Source organism: Aythya marila, assembly GCF_965140915.1.
Source record: "Aythya marila genome assembly, chromosome: 1".
Classification (NCBI taxonomy): Eukaryota; Metazoa; Chordata; class Aves; order Anseriformes; family Anatidae; genus Aythya; species Aythya marila.
In genome coordinates, this window is record NC_139042.1 from 143,516,229 (window position 1) to 143,543,322 (window position 27,094).

Consider the following 27,094-nt stretch of genomic DNA (forward strand, 5'->3'; position numbering starts at 1 on the left):
CTTCTGTTGTCATTCCTTGTAGGGGAAAAAGAAAAGATGTTTCAGCTGATCCTGAATTTCTGCTGAGGCATCTTAGGTTTGTATAAAGAGGCACAATAAGCTTCAAACATGTAAACAAATGATTTAGCTTTCTGGCATCTGGTCTTGCTTCAACTTCATTTCACCCTTTTCCTGTGATGGATAGATAGCTTTATTGCTTGAAGGGCTATACTCCATTTAATTTTTTTCCCTTTTTGATTATTTAAACCAAGTATAGAACTGTTATAGTTTGTCATAAGGGTCTTTCTCCCACCCTTCCTATGGCTTTTGTCTTGGTTTGGTTTATCAAAGGATTGTTTTTCTCCCTGTTACAGTCTTTCCTTGCAAACAAGTCAATAAATAGACTGAGTCTGTCAATCTTTTGTGGGTTGTGGTTTGTGTGTTGTTCTGCACCTCAGCAGCATTTCCAAAACTGGCACGTCTGTTTTGGCACACCTTTGTTATTCCACTGTCACACATACTGTATGAAACACCAAGATACTTCTTCTCAGCGTTCTTTGGTAATTTATGGGCAGCATTGTCAAAGCTTCCAGCTTTTAAGGACTTTGATTTATTGTATGGCTTTGGGACACTGAAAATAAGCTTTTTTTGTTATTTTGTTCTAACAAGCTTCATAACTAAATGCTTACAAGTATGGGGGTGTAATGAGATATATGAAGACTACACTCTTGAACGCATTTATCTGAATTTTCTTGCTGTTATTCAGAGGTTTTGGTTATCCTCTGAAACAGTTTGGAATGTGCATGCTATTTATTCTGTTTGCTGCTTGGCTTCTGCTGGTTGTCTCCTTCTCCCTTTTTGTCTGTCAAGAATTAACCTTGTTTTAGCTGCGCCTCTGGTAACCTCATCTTTCTTGTTCATTCCATCCCTCATGGTGTGGCATTCTCTTTCTATTTCATTGCAGCTACTGTTAGGGAATACAAACTAAACTGCCAAACTGTATGACACTGAAGAGATGGTGGTTTGAGGGGGAGTGGCCTTAGTATTTGGAGATACGTGGGGGATTCAAAACAATGTATTGCTTAAATAGTAGCTTTTAGGTTGGATCTTGTCTGCACATACCCTAACTTTTTTGCTTTCAGATGGTTCCCACTGAGCTTGTGGAAAAGGAATTCTGGAGATTGGTGAGCAGCATAGAAGAAGATGTCATTGTAGAATATGGAGCTGATATATCATCCAAGGACTTTGGAAGTGGCTTTCCAGTGAAGGATGGCCGAAGAAAGTTGATGCCAGAGGAAGAGGTGAGGAACAGGAGATGCAAACCAAGCCCATTCTTTGTGCTACATAAAATTTCACAATAAGAATACAGGTCTGGAGTCAATGTGGTTTTTATCATGAAAATTAATAAACTCTTGCTTACACTTAACATTCTTTTTGAGCAGGGCATTTATCTGACAGTTTAGGTTCTTTGCCAGATGAGGTTGCTGATAGCTAGGCTGTTTGTCATGATTGAAGTCACACCTGTTTTATATCATTTAACAACTTGCGCATCTTTGCCCGTATTATGGGATATCCAAGTGTAAGGAAACTGATAAGATTTTCTTTTCTTGTTCTGAAGAGTTATCTACCGAAACATAATTCTAACCTCCTCAGGAGGTTCATAATAAATAAAACAGACTAATCAGATTTAGCTTGTTTTTCTGGCTGTGCATACTGTAAGAATGAAAAAAAAATGTAGCATCCTATTATGGAAAATAAGATAAAGAACATCTGGTAAGTATATTACCGACTTTTCCTGAGACCTTACTGTAGCATATCAATTTTATGGCTGCTTATATGTTTGAATTCTTACAAAATGAGATTAAGGGTGTGTTTTCATGATTACACAGCACCCAAATCAATTCATTGCAATCCCTGGAAAAGGTAATCCTGCTCACTGTTGTCTTCCACCCATGTCTGCACCTTCCTACCTGTGCCTTTGGTGGTGCAGTGATTTTGTAACTGCTGGGTGAGTCAGAAGTGCTTGTTGATCTATTTGTATGAAAGTAGTAATTAAAAGAAAATACTTTCTAGCCAGATCATTGTACTCACTGCTTTATCTTTAGTGTCAGTGTGACGGAAACAACAGTAACATGGCTGAAGTGAGGGTGGGACCATTCCTTTCAGCAATTGTAGGATATGCCTAAGCTGACTGAACGTGTGCTAACAGCTTTCGTTAAGGTTAAGAGTAGAATGGTAGCAGCAGTCTGAGTTTTCATTTTTTTTTTGTACAGACTTGAGCACATTTTGAAGTAAATGTGGAATTGCTTAACTGGTGGTGCTGATTTCTGTGAAATAAGTTTGGGAATTTCTTCTCTTGAAAACCTGCTGAAATAATTTATGAAGATCAAGATAAACTGCAGCATAGTAAAGCAGGTCTCTCAAAAGCTGAAATAATACCATGAGTTTCATTGTGGTATTAAAAATTATAAGTTACCCCATTTTATTGAAGACTTCTATCATTTGCTTTTCTGGTAGTGTTGGTATTTTTTTTTTCCTTCAGAAATGCATGAAACTTGGGGGAGGATCAAAGTTTAAGTAGATGAGCGTTGATCCAAAAAATAAGGCCAGTTCTAGTATTTCAACGTACATAGCCCATAGTCTGATTAAATGCCGACTAAAGAGTTTAAGGAAGTATTTCCTAGTTCAGGTGCTTCATTGTTGGAGAATACTGTGCAATGTCTGCTATAGAAATGGATAAGCTGATCTTTCTTTGTACTTCTCTTTTCTAGAGTTAATGTCCTTATGGTCATCTGCTTTGTTGAGAATTTTCTCCTTTTCTTTCTTGCAGGATTATGCACTTTCTGGTTGGAATTTAAATAACATGCCAATTCTGGAACAATCAGTCCTTGCTCATATCAATGCCGACATCTCTGGCATGAAGGTACCTTGGCTGTATGTAGGGATGTGCTTCTCCTCGTTTTGCTGGCATATTGAAGACCACTGGAGCTATTCCATCAACTACCTGCATTGGTATGGGCCCTCCTTTGCACATCTATCTTACACTTCCTTGTTTGCTTTTAATGATTTTGTTTTTTTTAATTGAAAATACCTGTGCTTCCTGATGACTTTTAAACCAAAAGCTATACAGCTATAATGAGCAGTCCCTATTCTTAAACGAAAAGGAGAACACAAATACTGTTTTAAGCACTTCAGTATTTTTCATGATCTGATTAAATATTCTTGTGTTGCCAACAATCTAATATCACTGCAAAATCATGGTTTAGAGGCTAACATCTTTTCTAAGCAAGTTTTTGGTTTTGAACTGACTTGGTGTTCACTGGTGTGGAATATAGTGTGGAATATCGACAGATTAACTCCTTGCATTGCAGTCTTCCCAGTTTATCAGGGGAGTAGGACAAGGGGAGGCTGTAGGAAGCACCCCTTCAGAAAGGGAAGTTTGTCGTACATCTGGTAAGGATAAGTTGATAGCCTTTAGACTGTGACTGCATGTTTCTGGAGAACTGCTTGCTAGTAAGATCTCATCCACAGGCTGAGGAGGAGGATTCAGTTTGTTTAGAGTTCAGTTATTGTCCTCAGCATGCTATTAACTGGATCAGTATGTGAGGAGTTTGTGTCAGCTGGTGAGTTCCAGCAGCCCAGGCAGATATAGAGCAGTACATACTTACTGGGGCTTGCTAGCTGTGTCCGACCAGCAGATGTCACTGAAGCCTGTAGGAACCAAAGAAAATGCTACACCATTCCTTATCTAACTTTTGGGAGGGTTGGTGATAATAAGGTTATTAGTATAGTTATATAGCAAGTGCTATATAAATTGATTCAGATATTTCAGCAGATATTGTACTTCTTAATAAAACAAAATTAATAAAACACCAAAATTTCGATACTATACATGTAGATTCTAGATCATTACAGTTTATTTTGCTTAACACAGGACTGGGAAGACTAGAATGGTATGTTCTCAAGTAATTCTATTTGGTTTTGGCCCTGCATGTTCTTTCTTCTCTCATACTTAACTAACTCATTTTATTAAGTATCTTCTGTCTTAAGGGTCCAGTGAAACACTGATTTTTAATAACTGGTTATGTATATTAGAGGGATTGATTATACTTCTTCACACTGGTTCATTCCACTTTCTTTATGTGGTATTCTTTGCCACTGGTTTCAGACATAAGACTTCTTCAAGACTAATTGAGAGAATGGAGGAATACCGTGATGTTTGTGGTTTTTTTTTTTTTTTTTTTTTTTTTTTTCTATTAAACAGTGGCTGTAATGGCCAAGATTTTGCTTGATGAATTTTCTTTTCTGCTTCCTAAAGGAAAAGGATTGCCCATTTTATCCCTTTAGAGCATGGTAAATGACAGTATCTTCCATCTTAGGTTTGTCATGGCAAATCTGTCAGGCGTGTTGAGAATTGTGTCGTAGAGTAATTGTTTTTTCAGATGAAAATTATACACGATGAAAAACGACACACAACATCAAATCGTTTTTGATTAAAGATGATCTTGTGCCTACGTGTAAAATACTTGGTTTGTGTGCACTGTGCTGTTAGAAGTACGCTTTGCAGTTGGTTGGCATCATTGCTTCTCTGTAAATAACATGTTGATTATTGTGGTTCTTTTATTAGGGGAGAGCCAAAGACGTGGTATGGCGTGCCCTCTCATGCAGCAGAGCAACTGGAGGATGTGATGAAGGAGTTAGCTCCTGAGCTATTTGAATCCCAGCCTGATCTCCTGCATCAGCTGGTCACTATCATGAACCCCAACGTACTGATGGAACATGGTGTACCAGTGAGTAGAACACGAGTGTTTTATCCTCTCACTTTGTCATTCTGTGCCAAATCTCTGTAACAATGGTTTGACATAACTCTGAAGGATTTTTGCAGTGGACGTTTACATCTCCAATTCATTAGTTATGGAGTGGTTTTAAAATACATTTTTTAGAATCCTTCTGTATCATCACCATGAAATTTTAATCATCTCACATCAGAAGAGCGTGCCAAACTTCTTACAAAAAATGTCTTACAAAACAAGAGTACATTGTGTTACATTTCATTTTTATTGAAAATAACTCCTGCTATAGCAGCACATTTGTCTGTGAATTGGTTTTAATATTTTTTGACAGTGAAACATTTATGTTTTATAGAAATCTCAGCTTTACAAACTGTTTTGACCAAACACTATTGACAGCAGACCTTTAAGCAGCAGTCACTATCATTTGCTTTTTTGTTAAGATAAATTTCTTCTCTGGCAAATACTGTAGAAAAGCAAACCATAAACTGTTTCCAAAAGCTTTTGCACTTTGTGGTCTGGTGGATTAAATAATGATAGAGAAACATCCCTTTTGGGATTCATAAAGAGAGTTTTAAACTGTTGAGTTACATATCTAGCTTTTTTTGAGTAAGGCTATGAACTGAGGATTCACTTTGAGAAGACAGAACCAATCCTTAACGCTTTTGAGATGGCTGTTTTGCCTGTGATGGTTCGTAGGTAGAGAAGGTGTTGTTCAGACACCGCATAATAATGTCTTAACCTCTGTTGCAAGTTTCTTTTTATTTTTTCCCTTTTATCCTCACTTTTATTAGGTATACAGGACCAATCAGTGCGCTGGCGAGTTTGTTGTGACCTTTCCTCGTGCCTATCACTCTGGGTTTAACCAGGGATACAACTTTGCTGAAGCTGTGAACTTCTGCACTGCTGACTGGGTCTGTTCTTTTGTATTTGTTTCATATGACTCTGCTAGGTGACCTTTTGCAATGAGAGTGTTAGTAGTTTTTATGCTACACAGTATGTTTTATGTTTCTGGTTCCTGGTACAACAGTGAGATTGATGTCAATTTACATTACAGAAAATGATTTTGAGCACATAATTTTAAACAGCTTCAGACTGAAACTTCTGCATTTGATCTTCCTTTTCAATTATTGATTTTACAGTACCTTTAGTTAGTATTTCTGTAATGCATCTTTCTGGATTTCATATAGATTAATGTACTGTATTGAACATCTGTTGTCATTTGCTTGTTGGAGATAGCTATATAACTGTCTCTTGTTCTCATTTTGAGCCATCTCATTGTATCTTTTAATTATATTAGCCCACATTATGATAGCCATGGCACGGCAGAGCATAGCTTATGTGGATTCTCTTTCAATAAGATGTCAATAGTGTGTCCTATCACTATCCAGAGTTTACAGGTGGAAGATAAAATCACATCTCTAGTTTATTTATCTCCAACTTCTGTTTTAATACATTTAAGTACGACTCCTGGTCGTTAACCAGAGACGTTTGTTCATTCATCAGAGAAATTGTCTGCGGGATTGTCAGTGGTCCCTTTTTCTGTGCTCATGATGTGGTCTGTGTATAGCCCCTGGGAAAACTTCTAAACTGACACGAGGCATGTGAAACTTCTTTTCTTTATGCAAAATGTAACCCAGAAATCTGTAGCAAATGTATCTAGTATTTATGTTTTTTTTTTTTTTTAATTTTTTTTTTTTTTTTGCTTTAAAGGCCACAAAATGAGTGGTACCAGTTTCAGTTAACTTTTAGTCCAAGCATAGTAATTTCCAGAGGGCAGTGTATTTCACCTTAACAGAGACCAGGTGATTTTATTATGGTTCCAGTTCCCTTCACTGAAACTAAAAAGAGCTTAGGAGAGCTCTTAAACTTGTATCTGAAAGTTAGGTTATGGCAGATGCCTGCCTGCCCCCTAACATGCCAATGGATATCTTGTTTATCCTCATATGTGATATGATTTAACGCTTTTATATTTGTCTCTGTCATGAAAGATACAATGGTATCTCTGAGTGTCAGTCTTTCCCCAGGTTTTGTGAAAGGAAGGAAAGTTGGGGTAAGAGATGATCTTGAAATGTCTTTTCCCAAAATGACAGACGTGGTTTTTGCTTCTGTTTTTTTTTGTAGCTTCCAATTGGACGTCAGTGTGTGAGTCATTACCGAAGGCTGGGACGTCATTGTGTTTTCTCCCATGAAGAGCTGATCTTCAAGATGGCTGCAGATCCAGAGTGCTTGGATGTTGGGCTGGCTGCCATGGTCTGCAAGGAGATGACATTAATGATAGAGGAAGAAACACGCTTAAGGGAATCTGTTGTACAGATGGTGAGTAATAAAAGGCAACTCTTTTACTTTGTTTGCAAAAGGAATTTTGCTCCCCCCTTCCCTTCCTGTCTTGCCTGGATTAGAGTTTGTAGCAAGTGCCTTATTTTTTTTGTTAGGGAGTGTTGATGTCTGAAGAAGAGGTGTTTGAACTTGTTCCAGATGATGAGCGTCAGTGCACAGCTTGCAGAACCACGTGCTTCTTGTCAGCTCTTACGTGTTCTTGTAATCCTGAGCGTCTGGTGTGCCTATACCATCCATCTGATTTATGTCCATGTCCCATGCAGAAGAAGTGTTTAAGGTACACAAGTGTGTTTTTTTTTTTTAAATCTTTTCTTCTTGTAGTGTGCTGGAGGCAGTGGCCAAATATAACATTTGGTGATGCTTTTCTTCCTTTAATCAAAGAGGTTTTTATCCTCTTTGCTTGGTTCTTGCATTCAAGGCAGAGGATATTTTGTGTTTTTCTGGCTTTGTAGCTGGGAGAACTCAATATAAGCAATATCATGGGTTTTGTATGAGCATTAATACTCTAGCTTGATTTTCTTTCTGCATCTCCAGGTACCGGTACCCACTGGAAGACCTTCCTTCCTTGCTGTATGGAGTGAAAGTTAGAGCACAGTCTTATGACACTTGGGTCAGTAGAGTTACAGAAGCTCTGTCTGCCAACCTCAACCACAAGAAAGGTCAGACTTCTGTTGTTCATTGCAGGAGTTTCAGGACGTCCCACTTCCTTTTCCCCTGTGTTCTCATTTTAATGAGGGAAAACACTGTGTATTGTTTAGTGGAAAAAAGAAATGAGCTAAACTGAGAGTATAATACTACTCATCATTGTGTGTTTCAAATTGAACTAGCCTGTTGGAATGTTGATTGAAGGCTTTGGAAGCGATCTAAAATGTCTTTTGTTTCTGCATACAAACTATACGCTATTATTACAGATGTCATTGAGTTGAGAGTGATGTTGGAAGATGCTGAAGACAGAAAATACCCAGAAAATGATCTCTTCCGCAAGCTGAGAGATGCAGTGAAAGAAGCAGAGACCTGTGCTTCAGTAGCACAGCTGCTTCTGAGCAAAAAGCAAAAACACAGGTAGGACAGACTTTTTCTTTAAAGTTTCTAAAGTTGTTATTGGGTTGGACTTGGAAATATGAGAGCCCTGAGTTTCTCACTTCCTACCAACTTCTCTTGGTGTTTGCCCGTAGTGAGGGGTTGGGGAGACAGATACAGTGACACAAAGGGCCTAACAGCTCTTGGAGTGTGTCAAACATACTGTTTTCCACTGACCTATCTACTGAAACATGAAATCCTTCAGAAAAATTGTTTGATCGCTGATCAGGTATTTTTCTGAATTTCTGGGGACAGAAATTAACCACAGAAAAGTAACCACCTTTCTTGTGCCAAAGGTTGTATGATAAACTTTTCTTAACTTGGATTTCCTATGTTGAATATAAGAGTTGACTCTGTATTTTTGTATGCATAGTTTTTGGTGTAAAATGTAAGGCTTATTTAAGGGAGGGAGGTGAAAAGTAAATATGTTGTGAATTATAATAGCCAGCTTTGCTACACAGGACATAAAGCATCATCATTGCTTCAATTTGAAAACTGAAATCTTAGAGTTATGCCACAGGCCTAATTACATCAGGTATTACACCTTGAAAACTCTTCTTTGGAATAGAGAAGCATTTTTGCTGAATCTGAGCAGGGGAAAGAAAGCCCATGTGTTTATTTTATAATTGCTTGTAGGATCCTGCTAGCGCAAAGGTACGGTCACTTAGAACTCTGGTCTGGATGGAGGAAGCAGAGCTACAGCTGTTGTATTGCCCTGTTCCTGGTAAACTTTAATTATTTTGGTAGTTCCCAGATGTTTCGGATCTGTTGCTGCTGCTTCCTCCTCCAGCTGTTGGAGTATGTCAGCCTTCTCTCCAGAGACGTGCCTCCAGTTAATTGGTGCATTTCCAGGCCTTTTGCAACAAGTAGATCCGTTAGAAAGAACCAACAGTTGTCAGTGGTGTATCTGAACTAAGATGAATCCCAGGGGTCAAGGGAAGACTTTCATAACCTAAGGGTGGTTGTATGCTAAGTCGCAATGTGATACAAAACTGAGGTTTGAGAAGTTTTCCAAAGCAAATATTTTGAATCCTCCTTAAATGGTGTTAGGAAGTTTAAATATGGAGGTTGCCTTCAGCTTGTTCTTTAACATTTATGCTCATATTTAATACACTGAGGTGGGTCACATTTACACAAAGGATAAGGTTATAAATAAATCAAAAATGGGTGTTGAAACTGAACTACTTGGCAGGGAATAAAGCAGCAATAAAGCCATGATCCAGGTGTAGCTAAGGATGTAGCATCTGATGGTATGTAAAACAGAGAAATAGGTGACACAGAACCGTGGCGATGGGTTCTATACCCCCACGCTTTTTCTCTCCCTTAATGCTGAAAGTTGTGAGTTTTCATAGGCAGGGGTAGTTGTACCTTTTTGTGCGCCACGCAGTGCTGTGGCAGTCTGTGCCTGGACTAGGGACAGAGCACTAGGGTGCTGTGGAAGGAGAGCGAGCCCTCCTGCAGGGGTGTCTCTTGGAGCTCTGTGCTCCGTTCACTGTCACACACAAGAGTACTGGAGGCACAGCGGGTCCAGTGCAGCTCCCTCTCCTTCTCACTGTCTGTCATAGCAAATCAAGCCTACAGTATTTTTTTTTTTCTCTCTGAGACTTAGATAGCATAATTACATGTGATGATTCATCTAAATTTTATATTTAAGACCATGGGTTGAAAGACTGAATGTTGTTTTTCTTTAATGTAATAAAATGTAGATTGCTTAGCAGGGAACAGCTCTTCAGTCTTTAAAATCTGTCCTGCTAGCGAGACTGTTGTGCCTGCCAGTGATAATTTATACCAAGTGTTTAATTTGTGCAGTGTCACAACTGCTGCATTCATCTGGTTTGTGATACTTGCTTCAAGTGATACTTGATGGAAGTGTCTTTGCAGGACATGTTCTACTCTGTAGCTGTCTTTTCCTGTTGCAAGGCCAGTTTCATCAGTTCTCTGGCAACAAGTGAGACAGCTTTAGAAAATAAGACTTCTTTCCAGAGCTTATTGCTGTTCCATATCCAAGAATTCTCATCAGTGCCTGTCATGGCAGTCAACTGCTTGAGCAAGTACATACCCCACATGGATCTTGGAAATAGCTCTGTCCCTCAAGCTAACTACAAGAGAGGATCATTGCTGAAATTAGTTCCTTGGAAATGTCTTATGCTATCAACTTAGAGACAGGGAATCAGTGTTACTTCTTTTTCCTTTATTTTTTGGCCCATACGGTTTCCTGCATACCATTTTGCATGCCTCTTGCTCAAAATCTGAATTGATGAGAAAGATTCTGCAGAAGTCGTGGCATCATCACCACTGATGCTGTTTAACTCCATGCCCTTCACTTCCAGAAATGTTTTTTACAGTTCCCACAGATTTGTTAACCATAACCTCAACCAGTATCCTTATGGGTAGATACATCCCTTGCTGGAGGTGCCCAGGAGTTGAATTCTGAAGGTGTTCATGTATCAAGTGTTCTGAGACTTCTTCCATTTCAGTTTTTTTTTTTTTTTTGGAATAGGTTTCTATGCTTGAGTGGTGGGTTTCTTCAGGTTTTGTTTTTTACTATATTCTCTCCCATATGACATGGAGACCCTTACAAAAAAAGCTTCTGCTTTCATCTGGAGGGGGTTTTGAATGTGTCTTCCAGTGCCTTGAAGATGTGTAGGTCTTGTGCTTCAGAGCAGTCTTGTTCTTCATTTCTGTTTTCATCAATTCCTGACTTTGTCCTTATCTGCATCTGATCAACCTGAGTAATTTTTGAAGGGGTTCCTCCTTTTCTTTCCTTTTCTGTTTCCTCACATTTGAGGCATCTTGAATTACTTTATATTTGAAGCACCTGGGACTTTATATAGTTCATGTAGCTGCATAATGGATTTGTGTAGTTCATTCAGTGTTTTTTCCCTTACTTATTTCAACCAGTGGCATTTTGTGTCTAATCCATTGGCTTACAGGAGGAGAGAAAGCAATTCTACCTGCCATTTACTTGCCCTGGTTATCTTATGAAGCTGTGACCACTATTCTACCAAAAACAGTTTGGGATTTTTGTTCTAATCAGAGTTAAGTAGTTCTGAGGAAAACAAACAAAACTCCCCAAAAAAAAACAAACACAAACCAACCACCCAAATTCTATTCATGCTGCTTTTTGGGGCTATGTTCTTTTACTTATTTGGAATAAACAATTGGAAAGTCATCTAGACACTCCTGCTTCAAAGAATAGGGTAAATTCTCTTGAAGATGGTTAGAGGAATTACATTAAATATAGTTTTTAAGATACTGGAATTCTTGGGAAGGCTTTTTTTGAGTTTTGAAGTGAAGAATTTTTTTGTAATTTCTCAGTAATCTTGATAGATTTCTGTCAATGGGATTAAATCCAGGGATCATTGTCCTGTCTCCCATATAATACTAATTTTGTCCATTCACGCAGCAGACAGAGCCAAGACAGTGGAAGGACACGGACCAAGCTGACGATGGAGGAGCTGAAGGCATTTGTGCAGCAATTGTTTAGCTTACCCTGTGTTATCAGCCAGGCCCGACAAGTAAAGGTAAGTTTGCATCTCTTCCTTGGATATACTGTAAGTGTGATGTGCCCTTTGCTTTGTTCAGTGTTTTTTTTTAACAGATAACATTGCCTGGTATAAAGGACGAAAGACGTTACTTTAAGGATTAGTCCTGCGCTGACAGAGATGAATTGAATGGGGTGTTTCATAGCAAGTAGTTGCTTTGTAGTGAAGTTCGTAAAAAAGTAGAATACTCTGGATACATTTAGCCTGCCTTATTGGGTAATCTTAGTGTTACTGAAGTTGTGCTGATGACATGTTGCCATCTGTCCATGCTGGAATGGCGATGTGTATTTCCTGCTCATCTGCAAGCATGTCTGCAAGTGGGCAACAATGGTGTTCGTGCTATGCTAGCGTGCTCGTGTAGTCCTAGCAGCTTGATATGTAGGGTTCAGTTTGGTCACCTAAACCTGGATATCTAGTGGCTCTAAGCTGTTCTGTCTGGCCTCCATTGCCATTCTGGAAGAATACCAGAGATCTTGTGTGGCAGTCTCAGACAGAGGTATTGCATGGTGGCCAGCACTTAGGCAACTGAAACAAAGCATTTTATGTGAACATATATTTTCAAGGTGCCTGTTGCACCTTGACACAGTCAGGTGTGATGGTCTTATAGCTACACCAAGATTAAAAGATCCCTTCTACCTGTCACTGTCCAAGCAGCCCAATTTTATCTCAGTCAGGCAGTTACTCTTATTCCAGCATCTTTAATGCTGTCTATAGTAGTGGAATTTCCTATTAAATCATACCCTTCATATGTTCTGAAGGTTATCCTGGTGTGCTCCTTTATGGGAGCAGGGAGGCAGTAGCACATTGGCAATTCTTCACATCACATCCTTCTCAGCCTTTGCTTTTCAGGTTATAGCCCACTTAATCTGTATGCGTGGCCTGCATTTCTTGTCCTTCGTATATATCTGTGCACCTGTCGTTGAGTGAATCTAGACTAATAAGTGATCCAGATCATACTGATACCCCTGGCTGCCATTATCATTTATCACGCTGGCAGTTTTTATCACAGCAAGTGTTTTCAGCAGTAATTTTAATTTGTTTCTGTATCACTGATGAAATGTTAAATACTGTTTGGCCTGCTAACCAGCCTCTAGAAAAAAAACATTCAAGAAACATCCTTTTCTTTTTTTTTTTTTCTTTCTGATAAACAGTTCTTGATGTATGTCAACCATTTATTAACTCATATGATCTCTGTTGATACAGTTTTAAGAAGAATGTTTTATAGTGCTAAACTCAGGCCCTAAAATTCTAAATATTACCATTTGTGCAGCTACTTCTACATAACCAATTATCTAGGTTAGAACATAATCGAGTTAGTCTTGTTTGAAAAGATTTGTTTTTCTGTCAAAGTGTTTACTATTGTTGGTTAAGACCTTCTTCATCCGTGATTCTTTGATATTGATACGACAGAGAGACTTAACATTGGACTTGTTTCTTGTCTTGATGATATTGGTGGTGGTGTTGCTGAAAACAGGTACCGTCAGTAAGCTCTGTAGGACTGCAGGATTCTGATTATCCAGGCCTGTTGACTCTAATCTTTATCCTTCAAAGATGTTTCTGAATGTGTTTCCCAGCAGTTAATTGAGTGGAAGGTATAAGATAGGAAGATCTTAGTGCATTTCTTTCCAAATACAAAACAAAGTACAAAAATGCATTTTCTTGTCTGCCTTGTGAAATTTTATCATCTACTAATAGACCCGTAAGATTGTTAAGAGCCATTTGATTATAATGTCTTTAAAACCTGCTTCTACTTAAGGCATAATCCGTAGATGACAGAATTGAGGACATCGTTATATTCTTTGCCAGTTTTCTGATTGTCACTTATTATATAGCAGTTCCATGCTGTTGCATCCTTTTTCTGGGTGGCTTATTAAGGCTTTTTATCCATTTTGTAAACTCTTTTAAGAGTTTTAAATTTAATTTTTTGCCTAAATATTTTCTCCCAGCTGGTCTCTCTCTAAAGCTGTGGGGTTTTTTTGAGCACTAGGGAACTAGTTTTGTTGAAGTACTTTGTGCAAGTGCGTGTCCTTGAAGCTTCAACAGTCACTAGCTAGTAAAATGGATAAATATTATCATTTTGCGGGTTAAAAATCATAGTCTTAGTTTTTGAATGAAGTCAGATAATGATCATTTATGCCTAAGCACTCGCTAACTTTGAGCATGGCATTTGAATGCAATTATCCATCATAATGAATTGCAAAATAATTATCATGTTGGATGATGAGTATTTTCTAACACAAAAGCCATTATAATTATTAGACTGTAATAATTTACTGTTGTAGCTATGGAACGTTCAGCATATGTTCCCTGCATCAAAATCCTTATAATGTGGGTCTTGTTCTTTTTTTCTAAATGTCTTCTGGTTTCCAGACAGTCGTGAAAAGCAGCATCAGACAAAAAGGGCAATAAGCTAAGGGATAGGAAATGCAGGTTTTGCTCTTCATTCTGCTACTGAATTGCCATCAGTAATATCTTTCTGTAAGAGTCTCGGGAGTGAATCAATTGAGTGTACTGGTTGAATGTCCTTGAATAAATCTCCCACAGAGATACTTTCCTGTCAGTTTGCTTTCTTTGATTTTTTCACTGAAGTTCCAAAACATGAGGATGTGGACAACTGCAGCAGTGCAGTTGAATGTCTGTGAAGTTCTCCTTTCATTAGAGGGTGCTTGTATTTTCATATCTTTCCTTTATAAGCTAAAACCCTGACGTATTTAAGTGGTGGGCATACTTTTAAAACCTGACCATTGTTCTTTTAATGATATTTTGGTTTTCGTGTCCTTGTACGACTCCAGCTTGTTCTTTTTCCTCAGCATGTTGTGTTTTGTTGTGCGTTACCATCAGCAGTGTAATGCCTCCAACACTAAATTGGAAGGATGAGATGTTTGCAGAAGTCCCTCCTCAACCCACTATTTTGAAATTAACATTGACTGGGCAGTCCATAATATTCTGTTTTGTTGGGATCTGTAGTTAGTTGCAGCCATACTGTTTTAGGTGCAGAGTTTGATGTAACTAATATGCATAGTGCATGAAATGTTAGGTCAAATGTGTTTAGCTGGTCCCTGACTTATGTCAGACTTGATGGCTGTTGACATTGTTTGTAGAAGCTTTGGCTGATTATATAATGATCCCATACAAATTCACAGCTGACTGATCCTGCAGTCAACTTTCTGTTCTGATTCTGTTTTTTTTGTTTTTTTTTTCCTAATCACTCTTTACTGTACGTTACTCCAGAATCTGCTTGATGATGTGGAAGAATTTCATGAGCGTGCCCAAGAAGCTATGATGGATGAGATCCCAGACTCTTCCAAGCTGCAAGAGTTGATAGACATGGGCTCTGGCCTTTATGTAGAACTTCCTGAACTTCCAAGGCTGAAGCAGGAACTGCAGCAGGCACGGTGGCTGGATGAGGTGAGGTCCACCCTCTTGGATCCCCAGAGGGTCACCCTAGATGTGATGAAGAAGCTGATTGACTCAGGCGTGGGCTTGGCACCACACCATGCTGTAGAGAAAGCCATGGCTGAGCTGCAGGAGCTGCTGACAGTCTCAGAGAGGTGGGAGGAGAAGGCCAAGGTCTGCCTGCAGGCCAGGTGAGTGTTCCCTTGCAAGCTGTTCTTACAGTTCACACACTGCAAGGATTCTCAGCCTCTTTCCAGGAGTGTGGTGAAAAGTAGGGGCTGTGAAGCTGCAGTATATTACTTTGATTGCTCAAAAGTTGGATTTCAGGTTGTTAATGAGTTGCAGAAGAGTTGACTCCCTGTTGTATTGTACGATGGCAGGAGGGTGTGAGTGTTGCTGCTGTTTTTGCTGTTTACCCCTCTGCCCCTCAAATGAAAAAAAAATACCACAGAGTATGCTGCACAACAGTTTCCTCAATGTTAAGGAGTTCTGATGCTGTGCCCTTTTGAACTTGATTGTGCAAAGTCCAGCAGCTTTCTGACCTCTGCTGTTACTTGGCAGCCTGTAGCACCCTCCCAGAATAGAGCCACGGTATCCTACACTGCAGTGTAGTGATGAAATTGCATCGCCAGCCTGTCAAATTTATGGCTTTAGTTGACTGGCATTTTGAGAGAAGGCTGGAATCGGGTTTTTCTTACTCTAGACCACGCCAAAGTATGATGGCTCTGGAGGGGATCGTGAATGAAGCAAAGAACATCCCTGCTTACCTGCCCAATGTGCTGGCACTGAAAGAAGCCCTGCAGCGGGCTAGAGACTGGACAGCCAAGGTGGAGGCCATTCAGGTAGGGGTTACAGCAGGGACTGGAATCTTCTGCTTGCATCCTTTTATTTAGACATGCTCTTTATTCCTAGCCCCTTTACCCACAAACGTGACCTGAAGGGAAACCTTGCCATAGCTGTTAAATATGCTTACCGTAGATGGTGTGCTTCAATTTCTTTTCTTCTTTTTGTGCTGCTGTTTCCCCGTTGGCTATCCAATTTCTATTTCCTTTTCTTTTGTGTGTTTCATGGGGGATGTAAAAGCTGACAGTTTTGTTATGATACAAATGTAACTCTAGTGGGGCCTTATTTATTATTGAAACTGTTCTACACACCGTCGCTGGAAATACTCAGCTGCAGTGGAGGAGATTCTGCTTAAAGGTTTTCAGTTTTGGAGTTGGCTATGGAAACATTTTTATTTTTCTCCCCTAAATGTGTTTAATAAATTTTTGTGGTGTAGGATTTAATGGCACTGATGGCAATTTTCTGTCTTGAAATAGATGAAGTTATGGCATCATTAGTTCAGTAGAACACTCCACTTTTCTGTTGTTCTATCCAGATAACTTGGTCCAAAAGAGACATGGTTTCTGTGATATTCCTGTATATTAATCTCTGGACTGCAACTGTTATTCTTGTATCAGGTATTTATTGGGAGCTGAAGCAAGAATCTCAACTGACTTCACATCAGCCCCTCAGATATTTAATTTATCTTGCTGTGGAGCAGATAGGATTTAAGACTGCCATCTAGAAATGAAATGTCTTACTCCCTAAGCCAGCTGGCCACGTCAGAACAGATGTTAAAATAGAAACTGAGTGAGATGGAGTTTTTAAAGTAACAGTAAGATTGAAACCCCACTCTCCTTTCCATTCTGTTCTTATTTTCATCAGTGACTAAAATAGTGTATAGCTTGAAATTAAACCGGCCAGTGATAAAATTGGTAGAATCTTTGGATTAGAGAATTTTCTTTTACCCCAGAATGGGAGCAACTATGCCTACCTGGAGCAACTCGAGAACTTGTCTGCCAAAGGCCGCCCGATACCGGTGCGTCTGGATGCCTTGCCACAGCTGGAGTCACAGGTAGCTGCTGCACGGGCTTGGAGGGAGCGCACGGGAAGGACCTTCCTGAAGAAGAACTCAAGCTACAGTCTGTTACAGGTAAGCCATGGACAGTTCAGTGTCGGACTTCAGAAATGGATCTTGGTAGTCCCCTGCAGTCTGAATGGTTTGGTTACAAAAGATTCCATCTCCTTTTGATAATACAGTGTAATAATAAGCTTCAGCTGTACTCAGGTGAAAATGGAAAAGGCAGGAAGCCTGTGTTTGGTTGGTCTTGTTTTATGTGTAGACAGCTTCAAATGTTCCTTTTGAAGGAACGCATTAAAACTATTTCTTGGGACTAACTGACGGTGTAAGTTTTCTTGGTGGTTACAGGTTCTGAGCCCTCGGACTGATATTGGTGTTTATGGGAGCAGTAAGAATAGGCGGAAGAGGGCAAAGGAGCTGATGGAGAAGGAAAAGGAGAAAGATCTTGACTTGGAATCCCTAAGTGAACTGGAGGATGGGCTGGAAGAGGCCAGGGACACTGCAGCTGTGGTAAGGAGCAATGAAAGGTAGCGTCTCCTGATATCTGGGTTTAACTTGTCTCTAATCGGTGTAGAAATCTTATGGAAAAAATGATAAAAACCTTGCTGAAACAAACATCTCATAGTATGTATGGCACAACAATATAGTTCAGCTTTAATTGCAGCGAAAGTAAAGGGAAGCACGGTTCAGGGTATAAGTGCAGGTGTGTAATGTGAACCTGGCTACATGGATGGCTTACATTCTCTTGGTTTAAAATATGTGGCTGTTCATCAAATACTACTAATATTATTTTGACAGGATTTCAATGCATACGGAATGAGCTGTATCTCTCCCTTAAGCCGTATCACCATTTATTTGGTTAGTTTTATGCAGGATGCCAAATCGAAGTAAATTCCATTTCAAGTTGTTTTGGCTGTCATCCCTTTGATTATTACGATTGATATTAGTGGTTTACTGACATGAGTTAAAAAATGTAAAAAGTCAATTCTAAATTTGCTGACCATAGACGGTACCCACCTTACTGTAGAAAGTCTTTTTACTTCAACATTGTCCTTCCCCATTCTTGTGTAAAAAATGTCAGGCAGTTTGTAAGCACTTGGTTCTAGTGCATGGAGAAGAATGTTACATTTAATTCTTCCTTGTTGGGAGGATATTGATGCAGCTTGTCACAATATTTTGCTGTCATTTGTCTGCCCTTCTTCCGTGAACAAAGAAAACACATGCAAGCTCATTATTGTGGCTTATGCACAGTCAATTTTACTTTAGTATTCTTCATTATAGTTACTTAAATGGAGATGCTGAGGAAATGCAAGTTACTTCTTGAAGATCTGTGGTCACTCAGAAGCTCCTACTGCTGCCAGCATTAAAACTGTTCTCAGCTGCATAGTCTTCACAGGCAAATAAATGGAACAGATTTCCTGTAGACAGAATCTGTTCTTCTGGTGTTCTTATGACAGATTTAATTAGGAACTTCAGAAACTTTCTGGATATGGTGAATGTGAGCTAATGTTTATCTAGTATCTGTCAGAAGGATTCATGAGCGTAGCGGATAACGGAGGAGGTATTTTAACAAGAGTTTTAACTAGATCACAAAATTCCAAACTTTTGGGCTAGTTTAACTAAGAAGATCTCTTGGTATGTCTTTTTTCTTTTTTCTGTGTTGCTAATAAAACATAAGCTCCTAGCTGTGAAGGTCATGACCTGTTTTTGTCTTCGGACAGGTGGCTGTATTCAAGGAGCGGGAACAGAAGGAGATTGAAGCCATGCATGCTCTCAGGGCAGCCAACCTGGCCAAGATGACTATGGTGGATCGCATCGAAGAAGTCAAATTCTGTATCTGTCGCAAAACAGCTAGTGGATTCATGCTGCAGTGCGAGCTGTGCAAAGACTGGTTTCATAGTGGCTGTGTGCCCCTTCCCAAAACAAGTTCTCAGAAGAAGGGCTCTAGTTGGCAGGCCAAAGAAGTGAAGTTTTTGTGTCCACTTTGTATGCGTTCTCGAAGGCCACGGCTTGAGACAATACTGTCTCTGCTGGTGTCCCTGCAGAAGCTGCCTGTACGGCTGCCAGAAGGGGAGGCACTGCAGTGCTTGACAGAACGTGCCATGAGTTGGCAGGACCGAGCACGACAGGCTTTGGCCACTGATGAGTTGTCATCTGCTTTGGCCAAGCTTTCTGTGCTCAGCCAGCGAATGGTGGAGCAGGCAGCACGGGAGAAAACAGAGAAAATAATCAGTGCAGAGCTACAGAAAGCAGCAGCCAACCCAGACCTGCAGGTAGGGATGTGAATATCTTGCTCTTTACCATGCTCATCCTTCTTCAGTGTGTTAAAATCCTTTATCCTTCTTGGAGAACCTTAGAGGATTAGTCTGAGAATTAGAACTATTCTAGTTCAGTACCTGGGTTGTGGTTAGCTTGTTAGCAGTCTGTTACAGGCTTTGCCAGGAGCAGGTCTGTTACTCTGAACTCAATGTCACTGGCAACTGTTGAAGGTGTTTGTAAGAAGCAGTGGTTCAAAGGTAGCACCCAGCTTGTGGCCTGAAGATCGGTAAAGTAATGGCTGCTTTGATGTCCAAAATTCCGTTTTCTTCTGACAGAATCAAAGGTGTCCATATTTATAATTTCTAATGGATTCCATTCTTGGGATTTCGTTACCTTGTTTGGAAATTTCAATGAGTACTCTAGGGAATCACTGGCGCATTTTACAGTTGGCTATTCATCTTTGAGACCAGTAATCAATTGTACAAAAGAAATTTGTACAACTACAGGGTGATGTAATTTGGTAGCACTGAACAACAGTAGCTAGATCCTTCTCTTCACTATTACTCTAAAACATGGAAATAAAGTGTGAAAGAATCTATTTCCTTGGATATTTCCCAATCTTTCCACATCTTGCTGTGAGTGGGCTTTTCTTTCACTGTTCAGGCAGTTGTCCTCAGGCCAAAAGAATCACAGTTTTCTTAGTGACTATGATTTCAACTTCTTTTTTTTACAGGTTTTTCTGGAAGCTTTATTGTTTCATTCTCATATTCCATTTTTCACTTAGGGACACTTAACTAGTTTCCAGCAGTCAGCCTTTAACAGAGTGATAGGGAGTGTGTCCTCATCCCCACGGCAGACTTTGGATTATGACGATGAAGAGACAGACTCCGATGAAGACATCAGGGAGACATATGGCTATGACATAAAGGTAAGTAATCCAGTGTGGCTTGTCTGAATGGAGTTAGCTCAGAACAACTGTTTTCAATTAATTCAATTTATACAAGAATATCTTAAGCTATTCTTAAGTACATTCTGCCCTGGCTTCTGTTGCAGAAGAGGTACTTCTTGGTTTTATCTAGATGTCTGATTTCTGGCATATTGGAAAGTTTTGTAGTGTTTTCTTTCAGAATTCCCAAATGTCTTGTGATCAAGTTTCAAAAGGTTCTTTTTAGTGCCAAGGAAAAAAAACTGTGCTTCTCAAAGGATTTGTTTTTATAATACCATTGAGGTTGAACATTGTCTTTATGCCTTTTTCAGAGATATTATGAATCATAAATATGAATAAGTGTCTATGGGGAGAGCTTCATCAGTTTTCACTATAGCAAAAAAAATAGTCTTTGAAAACTTCATGCTGTGTAGAAAGTTTCCTGATGTCAGAGCTTCTTTTCACATTTTCATACCATTCTTTCCTTTCAACTCCCATAGAAAAGGAGATACACCTATTCAACTTCGTGTGTGGGAATATTCAGGACTTGATCTGCATCATATTGTAAAACTAGTTTAGTTCAAAAATCATAGCAGCAGTTAGATTTTTAAAATATTTTAGCTGGAGAGGAACAGTCATAAAAAAAGGCAGTTACGGAGATGGCCAAGTGTTTTCAGTGTAATGTATGTCATTTCAAAACTTCTGAAATGTCCTTTTGTTATGCGTAGAGACAGAAGCAACACCACTGCTTCTTTCTGTGCAGTGATTTCTTTTTAGTGATAGTGTCATTTCTAGTTTAAAAAATGCTAGTTTAATACTCAGCGTGGTCATGGAAATTCTTCTAAGGCAGACCTTTCAGCTCTCTGGAGCGACAGCAAATTTTTCAGCTATGATCTGCCTCAGTGTCCTGTTTTTAGTATTTTGTCTCCAAGTAGCTTTATGCAATCATATGCATTTGTCTTGTTGGCATTTCACAATGGACAGCAAGAGTGCACTGTAACTGGGTGCTACAACTTTTAATTAGGTTAGTTCTTTTTTAATAAAACTGATAACGGTTTCTTGTGTTGGAAGTAATAATAAGGTATTTCTGAAAGATGTGGCACATTCTGAGGCTGTGATAAAAGAAAGCGTATGTCAAGAAAGGTGGCATATGCTTGTTAGGATCTGAAGGTTTTGCAGAAGTGTAATTTAATTTCTGTTCAATGTATTTTGTGATGACTTCAAAATCCATTACTTACCCTTTGGGTTTGGATGTCCATCCATATATGTAAGTGTAAAAACCTGAAGTAAAAGTATAGCAAAACAAAGCAGGAAGGGACCAGAAGTGTCTTTTGTTAGGTCAGGTGTCACAGAATCACAGAATTGTCTGGGTTGGAAGAGACCTCAAGATCGAGTCCAACCTCTGACCTAACACTAACAAGTCCTTCACTAAATCATATCGCTAAGTTCAACATCAAAACGTCTTTTAAAGACCTCCAGGGATGGTGACTCCACCACTTCCCTGGGCAGCCCATTCCAATGCCTCACAACCCTCTCAGTAAAGAAGCTCTTCCTGATAGCCAACCTAATCACAGTAATGTGATTGGAAGAGAAGACAACCACAGGCAACCACGCCCTTCAGCTCTAAACTAGAAGCAGCAGAGTTCAAAGGAAATAGGAAAGTTGCTCAGAATTTAATTGTCTTTATACTGTTGACTTTCAATTTTTTTTTCCAGTTTATGGTCTATAAATGTTTTCTACTAGATTGATGTGTTTAAAAAATAACGTTTATAGATTATGACGCATTGTGTGTGAATGTGTTGTTAATTTACTGTGGACCCCATAGAAGTAATCCTTGGTTTCCTAAGGGTCCGTAGACTGTAGTTCTACGCTTCTGTCTCTTACATCTCAGGTACAGCAGTGGTTACAAAAACAAACATGAAAAGGCCTATTTGGTTATATTGTGCTTCTTCTAATTAAAACATGATTATAGCCAATGAGTACTTTGTTATGAGTGCAATAGCACTCATAAAAAAAAAATCTTCTTTTAAGATTTGTTCCAAATGGACTGATTCAGTCATCAAATTGACTGTAACTTTCCCTCACATTTCATTGCCTTCATTTTTGTGTTGTCTGTAGCAACCAAATATTTATTTATTTATTTCCTTGTTGACTGCACTTTCTTTAATCTGTTGTAATATAACTAGAAGATCCGGGCGGGGACATGACCTTTACTATGTAGGGAGAAGTATCTTTTATTCATTCTGAACATATATATTCTGCTTTTTCATCTGGGCAATATAAATCTGAACGTCCCACTTCTAGTTATGAAATCAGTAGAGTGTACTTCACTTCCTTCTAAACATGTGACCGAAACCCAGAGAGAGATTACCATTCTTAAACTCCCTTTTTATGTCATGAAATGACAGGGTCTGTGTGGTGCGATGTCCTGAGTTGTCCAGTTTGGACTCACGTAGCTAATCTTCACGTAGATAGTGTCATTAACTCCTCTACAGCCTTTTGATTCTTTTAAATCACCTCCTTGGTTTTTGTTGTTTTCTGAAAGATTTGAGTACTACACGGCATGCTGAGTGTGTTTAACCTGTTGGCCAGTTTTATCACAAATGTATTAGGGTAGGTACATTCTGGAAAGTGCTGTGGAAGTAGATAGCTCGTTGAAGAGATTATCCTTATTAATCTCACCTCCAGGGGTGAGGAAGAATTGAATACTAGTAGACATCAGGGTATCTACTCAAATGGACTTTTCTTCTCTGGATTCTCTGTCTACTATAATACAAAGCCAAAACAAAGCATTTTCCATTTTTAAGGCTTTCCTAATCACTCTTCTGTTCATGAGTCCACCTGCTGCATGTAAGGCATGTGTAATATTTGTCTCTGTAATTCAGTTAAGAAGTCAAGTAGCCATCCTATACAGTGCGTTGAGCACAAGCCAATGCCATCATTATTCTGTTCCTGAAAATGTTCACAACTATCTTAAGTATTACAGCCCTCTTCTTTTTGGCGTTTGTATCTAAAAATAGTTCAAAATTGCCTAAAAATCCTGATCCCAAGGCAACATTTTATTTTTTTGCTATTTAGTGGCCACCTATCTGTTGATACTTAGTTCCTCTGCTGGACCACACTCTGTTTTTAATTCACTTGTAGGATCTTCAATCATTTCTTCCTACGGCAGCCATTATTTACTCTGCAAAACTGTGCCAGTCTTTACGGTCTGGCAGTCAAATTCTTCAAACAAAATTATCTAGGCGAAGTGTAAGACTGTCATTATGCTGGCTTCTGAAGACCTTGCATGAAGGACTGCTTAGTGGGGAAACTCAACCAGTGTTTCTCACACACTGGCTATAAATCTGACTTCACCTGTCTCCACAGTTGCTACATTCTTCCACTGTTTAAGTAGGGGTCTAACTTTTACCTTTTTCTGGTGGTCTTGGTGTCTGTGGTGGAGGTGCTTCCAAGAAGGTGTTTGGGAACAGCAGGACTGGTTGGTCTTCAGCAGGAAAATAGGAAATAGGTATTTAGTAGGAAATAGGTATTTGCTAGATCCAGATATTTCATGTTTTCTGTGGGTCTTTTTCAGGACAATGCCAGTGTAAAATCTTCTAGCAGCTTGGAGCCCAATTTGTTTTGTGATGAGGAAATCCCTATTAAATCAGAGGAAGTGGTGACACACATGTGGACTGCACCCTCGTTCTGTGCCGAACATGCATATTCATCTGCTTCTAAAAGCTGCTCTCAAGGTATTTGCTTTTCTATGCATTGATAGAAATTAGAACAGACAGCTGGGATGAGCAGTCAGTAAAGAGGGGAACTGCTCTGTTACCTGTGCTAATTGAAGGAGATGCTGTCTGTAAGAAGGATACAGTAACATTAAGTAACATTTAAGTTCTGTTTCCTGATGTCTGATATATAAAGCTATGTCAACATTTATTTTCCTCTGGAATTGTCTCCCTCCTTAATTACTTGTATGAAACGTGTTGTTTCTTTTTTGTTTTCATCCCTTCCTTTTATCCTCATGCAACTTGCCTCCGATCTGAAAGGTTCTAGCACTCCAAGAAAGCAGCCTCGGAAGAGTCCGCTGGTACCTCGCAGTCTGGAGCCCCCTGTGTTGGAGCTGTCACCTGGAGCAAAGGCTCAGCTGGAAGATCTCATGATGGTAGGAGATCTGCTAGAGGTATCACTGGATGAGACTCAGCACATCTGGCGGATTTTACAGGCTACTCATCCACCCTCTGAGGACAGGTTCCTTCACGTAATGGAGGTACGAACTTGAAGAAATACCTTGGCATAGGGAAAAAAACAAAAAACAAAAAACTTTTGGATATAATCTTGGATACTCGAGTGTTTAGCTACTTGACATGTTTGGGTTATAGCCAGGGAATAGGAGATTCCAGAAAACAACAGAATAACAGACCTGGAAATTCAGTCCTTGATCATTCGTGCTGTGCAGCACTGTCCTCCACAGTTAACAATATTTGGAACATTTTTTTCAGACAGGCAATTCCAAATGCAAACTTTATTCTAGAAAGGCTAATGAAATTCTGCTCTTGATTATGCTTGGAATCAGAACTGATCTGCCAAAGAGACGCAAGTATTTCCTGCAAGATAGACAGCTTATACTTATATAATATTTGTGTGTTGCCAAGCTTTTGTTGTTACTGAGCAAAGAACATTGTTTTTAATAAAACATGATTTGGTAATATAAGTAAAAAGATTCTGGTTCTCCCCAGAATAGCACAGACACTGCATTTTTTTCTTAATATTCTGTGAAGATGTGCTGACCTCTTTGCTCTGCTGACAGCGAACGAGGCAGGTATATGTGCTGATTCTAAGGTCTCATCCAAATCACTTATGCCTCGTTCATGCGGTGGCTAAATGCTTTGTGGAAATGAGGGATGTGTGTTAGATGAGAAAGTAAAATCTTGCGTTGAAGCTGTATTGGAATCCATCCTTCATTGTCTGTCAGCTGAAGATAGGGGTCAGTTTGACCGTGTGTAGTTATGGAGTGTGGGATTGCTTTTTGAGTTACTAAACAGCACAGGAAATACACTGCTTGACCTTCTGGTAGCGTACAGTAACATCAGGTGGAAGGTTACATTCTGTGAACAGCGCGGTTACGCTGGCGTTATGGTCAATTGTCTCGTTTTTTCTGTGCCCTCCAACACAATGGGTAAGTCGAGACGTTGCCAAGCTGCCACAAGATAGGCCAGAGGTACAAAGCAGAGCCTGCCTCCCAAGAAGTACCGCATTGCCCTGCTTTGACCTACGTACTTCACTTCATAAGCTTAATGCTCTTTTAATGTAATGGTTTGGGCATGGGATTTTTTTGAAGAACAATTTGAATGCCAGCAAGTAGCACTCTATGAATAGCATGCCGCAGTCTTGTATTAATAGTTAAGAACAGCTTTATGGCAGGGGATAGGGTTCAACATTTTCTGGTTAACCCCTGTGAAAGCTTGTTTGGCCAGAACTGCTCGTGTTGAATTGAATGCCTTTTACATCTATTCATATGCAAGATAGGTAGAGTTCTGTAAAATAACTGTCGGAGGATTTGGTTTAGGGTGCTATGTTTTAAGTCATGTACAGTAAACAGATTCTGTCTGTACCGGCTTACAGTATGTCCTTAATCTCTGAATATTGTTACAGTTAACGTATATAGCTGGGTTAACTGAAATCGAGTGAGGCTTGTTTGTACAAAGGAGCTATACATGCAGATCTTGCTGATATAAATAGGACTTGTCACTCTGGATGCGGTGACAGTTTGCCAATTTTAAATGCTATTTGTGATCAGAATCTGCTACTTACGAGCTGTTAATGGCACCAGGATTTTTATAGTGTGTGTCAGTTTGGGAGCTATTCAAATAATGGATCTGCTACATTCTTCTCTTGCTTGAGCTGATAATACATTTTAAGAATTCAGCAAATGTTCCTTCTTAATCTCCAGGATAGCAATTGCTTTCTCTCAAAAATAATAAACAAGACAGACTTGGGATGAAAAATAAGCAAGAACATCTAACAAATGGTTAATCTTCTTAACTTTTATTGAAAATCAATATGAGAAGGGAGTTGTGGTTACTGCCTATTTTGTCTCCTTACTCTTGCTGATATTTTACTTTTTCCACTGGAGATTTTAAATTCATTAAACTTTGACCACTGAGGGTTTTCTAGTATAGTGAAAATAAAGTTGAGCCTTTTTTTGTTTAGAATTTGTTACAGGATGTTGTTGAGCAAGTTTCTTCCACCATACCAAGGTGTAATGGTGGAGTAAGCACATCTCGAACAAAGTATATGGAAACTTGTGTTTGGACAAAAGTAAATCTCTTTTCACCCTTTCTCTGAAGGATGACAGCATGGATGAGAAACCGCTGAAGATGAGAGGGAGGGACTCTTCGGAGAGGAAGCGGAAACGAAAGCTGGAGAGAGCAGAACAGTTTTTTGGAGATATGAAGCAAAAATCTAAAGAGCTGAAAAAACTAGAAAAACCCAAGAAAAAGAAGCTAAAACTGACCATGGATAAGACAAAGGAGCTGAACAAGCTGGCAAAGAAACTGGCTAAGGAAGAAGAGCGAAAGAAGAAACGAGAGAAGGCAGTTGTGGCAAAGGTGGAACTAACAAAGGACAGCACAGAGAAGAAAAGAGAGAAGAAGGTTCTAGATATTCCTTCTAAGTATGACTGGTCAGGAGCTGAGGAGTCGGATGATGAGAATGCTGTGTGTGCTGCACAAAACTGCCAGAGGCCCTGCAAGGACAAGGTGAGGTTTTTTGCTTAGTTCTGTCCCAGGCAATTTCATGCAAAGACAAAAACCCCAGTGCATTTTAACAATTAGGCTGAACAGCATGAGCAACAAGAAGAGTGTTACCTGAAATGTGAGAGTATTGA

The 27,094-nt window shown here is 39.4% G+C and overlaps 1 protein-coding gene across 2 annotated transcripts in view; it reads left to right on the top strand.

Annotated features, from left to right (window-relative positions):
* KDM5A (lysine demethylase 5A) overlaps positions 1 to 27,094 on the top strand; it is a 48,685-nt gene that overhangs the window by 16,338 nt on the left and 5,253 nt on the right. Inside the window, exons 10-27 of one of the 2 annotated variants that reach the window (XM_082765381.1) lie at positions 1,122 to 1,280; positions 2,810 to 2,991; positions 4,607 to 4,769; positions 5,564 to 5,683; positions 6,894 to 7,088; positions 7,205 to 7,386; positions 7,644 to 7,768; positions 8,021 to 8,171; positions 11,599 to 11,713; positions 14,966 to 15,321; positions 15,834 to 15,972; positions 16,926 to 17,105; positions 17,382 to 17,543; positions 18,755 to 19,306; positions 20,077 to 20,220; positions 23,795 to 23,954; positions 24,255 to 24,475; positions 26,556 to 26,966. In XM_082765381.1, coding sequence (XP_082621507.1) covers positions 1,122 to 1,280; positions 2,810 to 2,991; positions 4,607 to 4,769; positions 5,564 to 5,683; positions 6,894 to 7,088; positions 7,205 to 7,386; positions 7,644 to 7,768; positions 8,021 to 8,171; positions 11,599 to 11,713; positions 14,966 to 15,321; positions 15,834 to 15,972; positions 16,926 to 17,105; positions 17,382 to 17,543; positions 18,755 to 19,306; positions 20,077 to 20,220; positions 23,795 to 23,954; positions 24,255 to 24,475; positions 26,556 to 26,966 — 3,717 coding nt within the window. Of the gene's footprint in view, positions 1 to 1,121; positions 1,281 to 2,809; positions 2,992 to 4,606; positions 4,770 to 5,563; positions 5,684 to 6,893; positions 7,089 to 7,204; positions 7,387 to 7,643; positions 7,769 to 8,020; positions 8,172 to 11,595; positions 11,714 to 14,965; positions 15,322 to 15,833; positions 15,973 to 16,925; positions 17,106 to 17,381; positions 17,544 to 18,754; positions 19,307 to 20,076; positions 20,221 to 23,794; positions 23,955 to 24,254; positions 24,476 to 26,555; positions 26,967 to 27,094 lie in introns of both variants that reach the window. The other variant, XM_082765380.1, reaches the window with a different exon arrangement.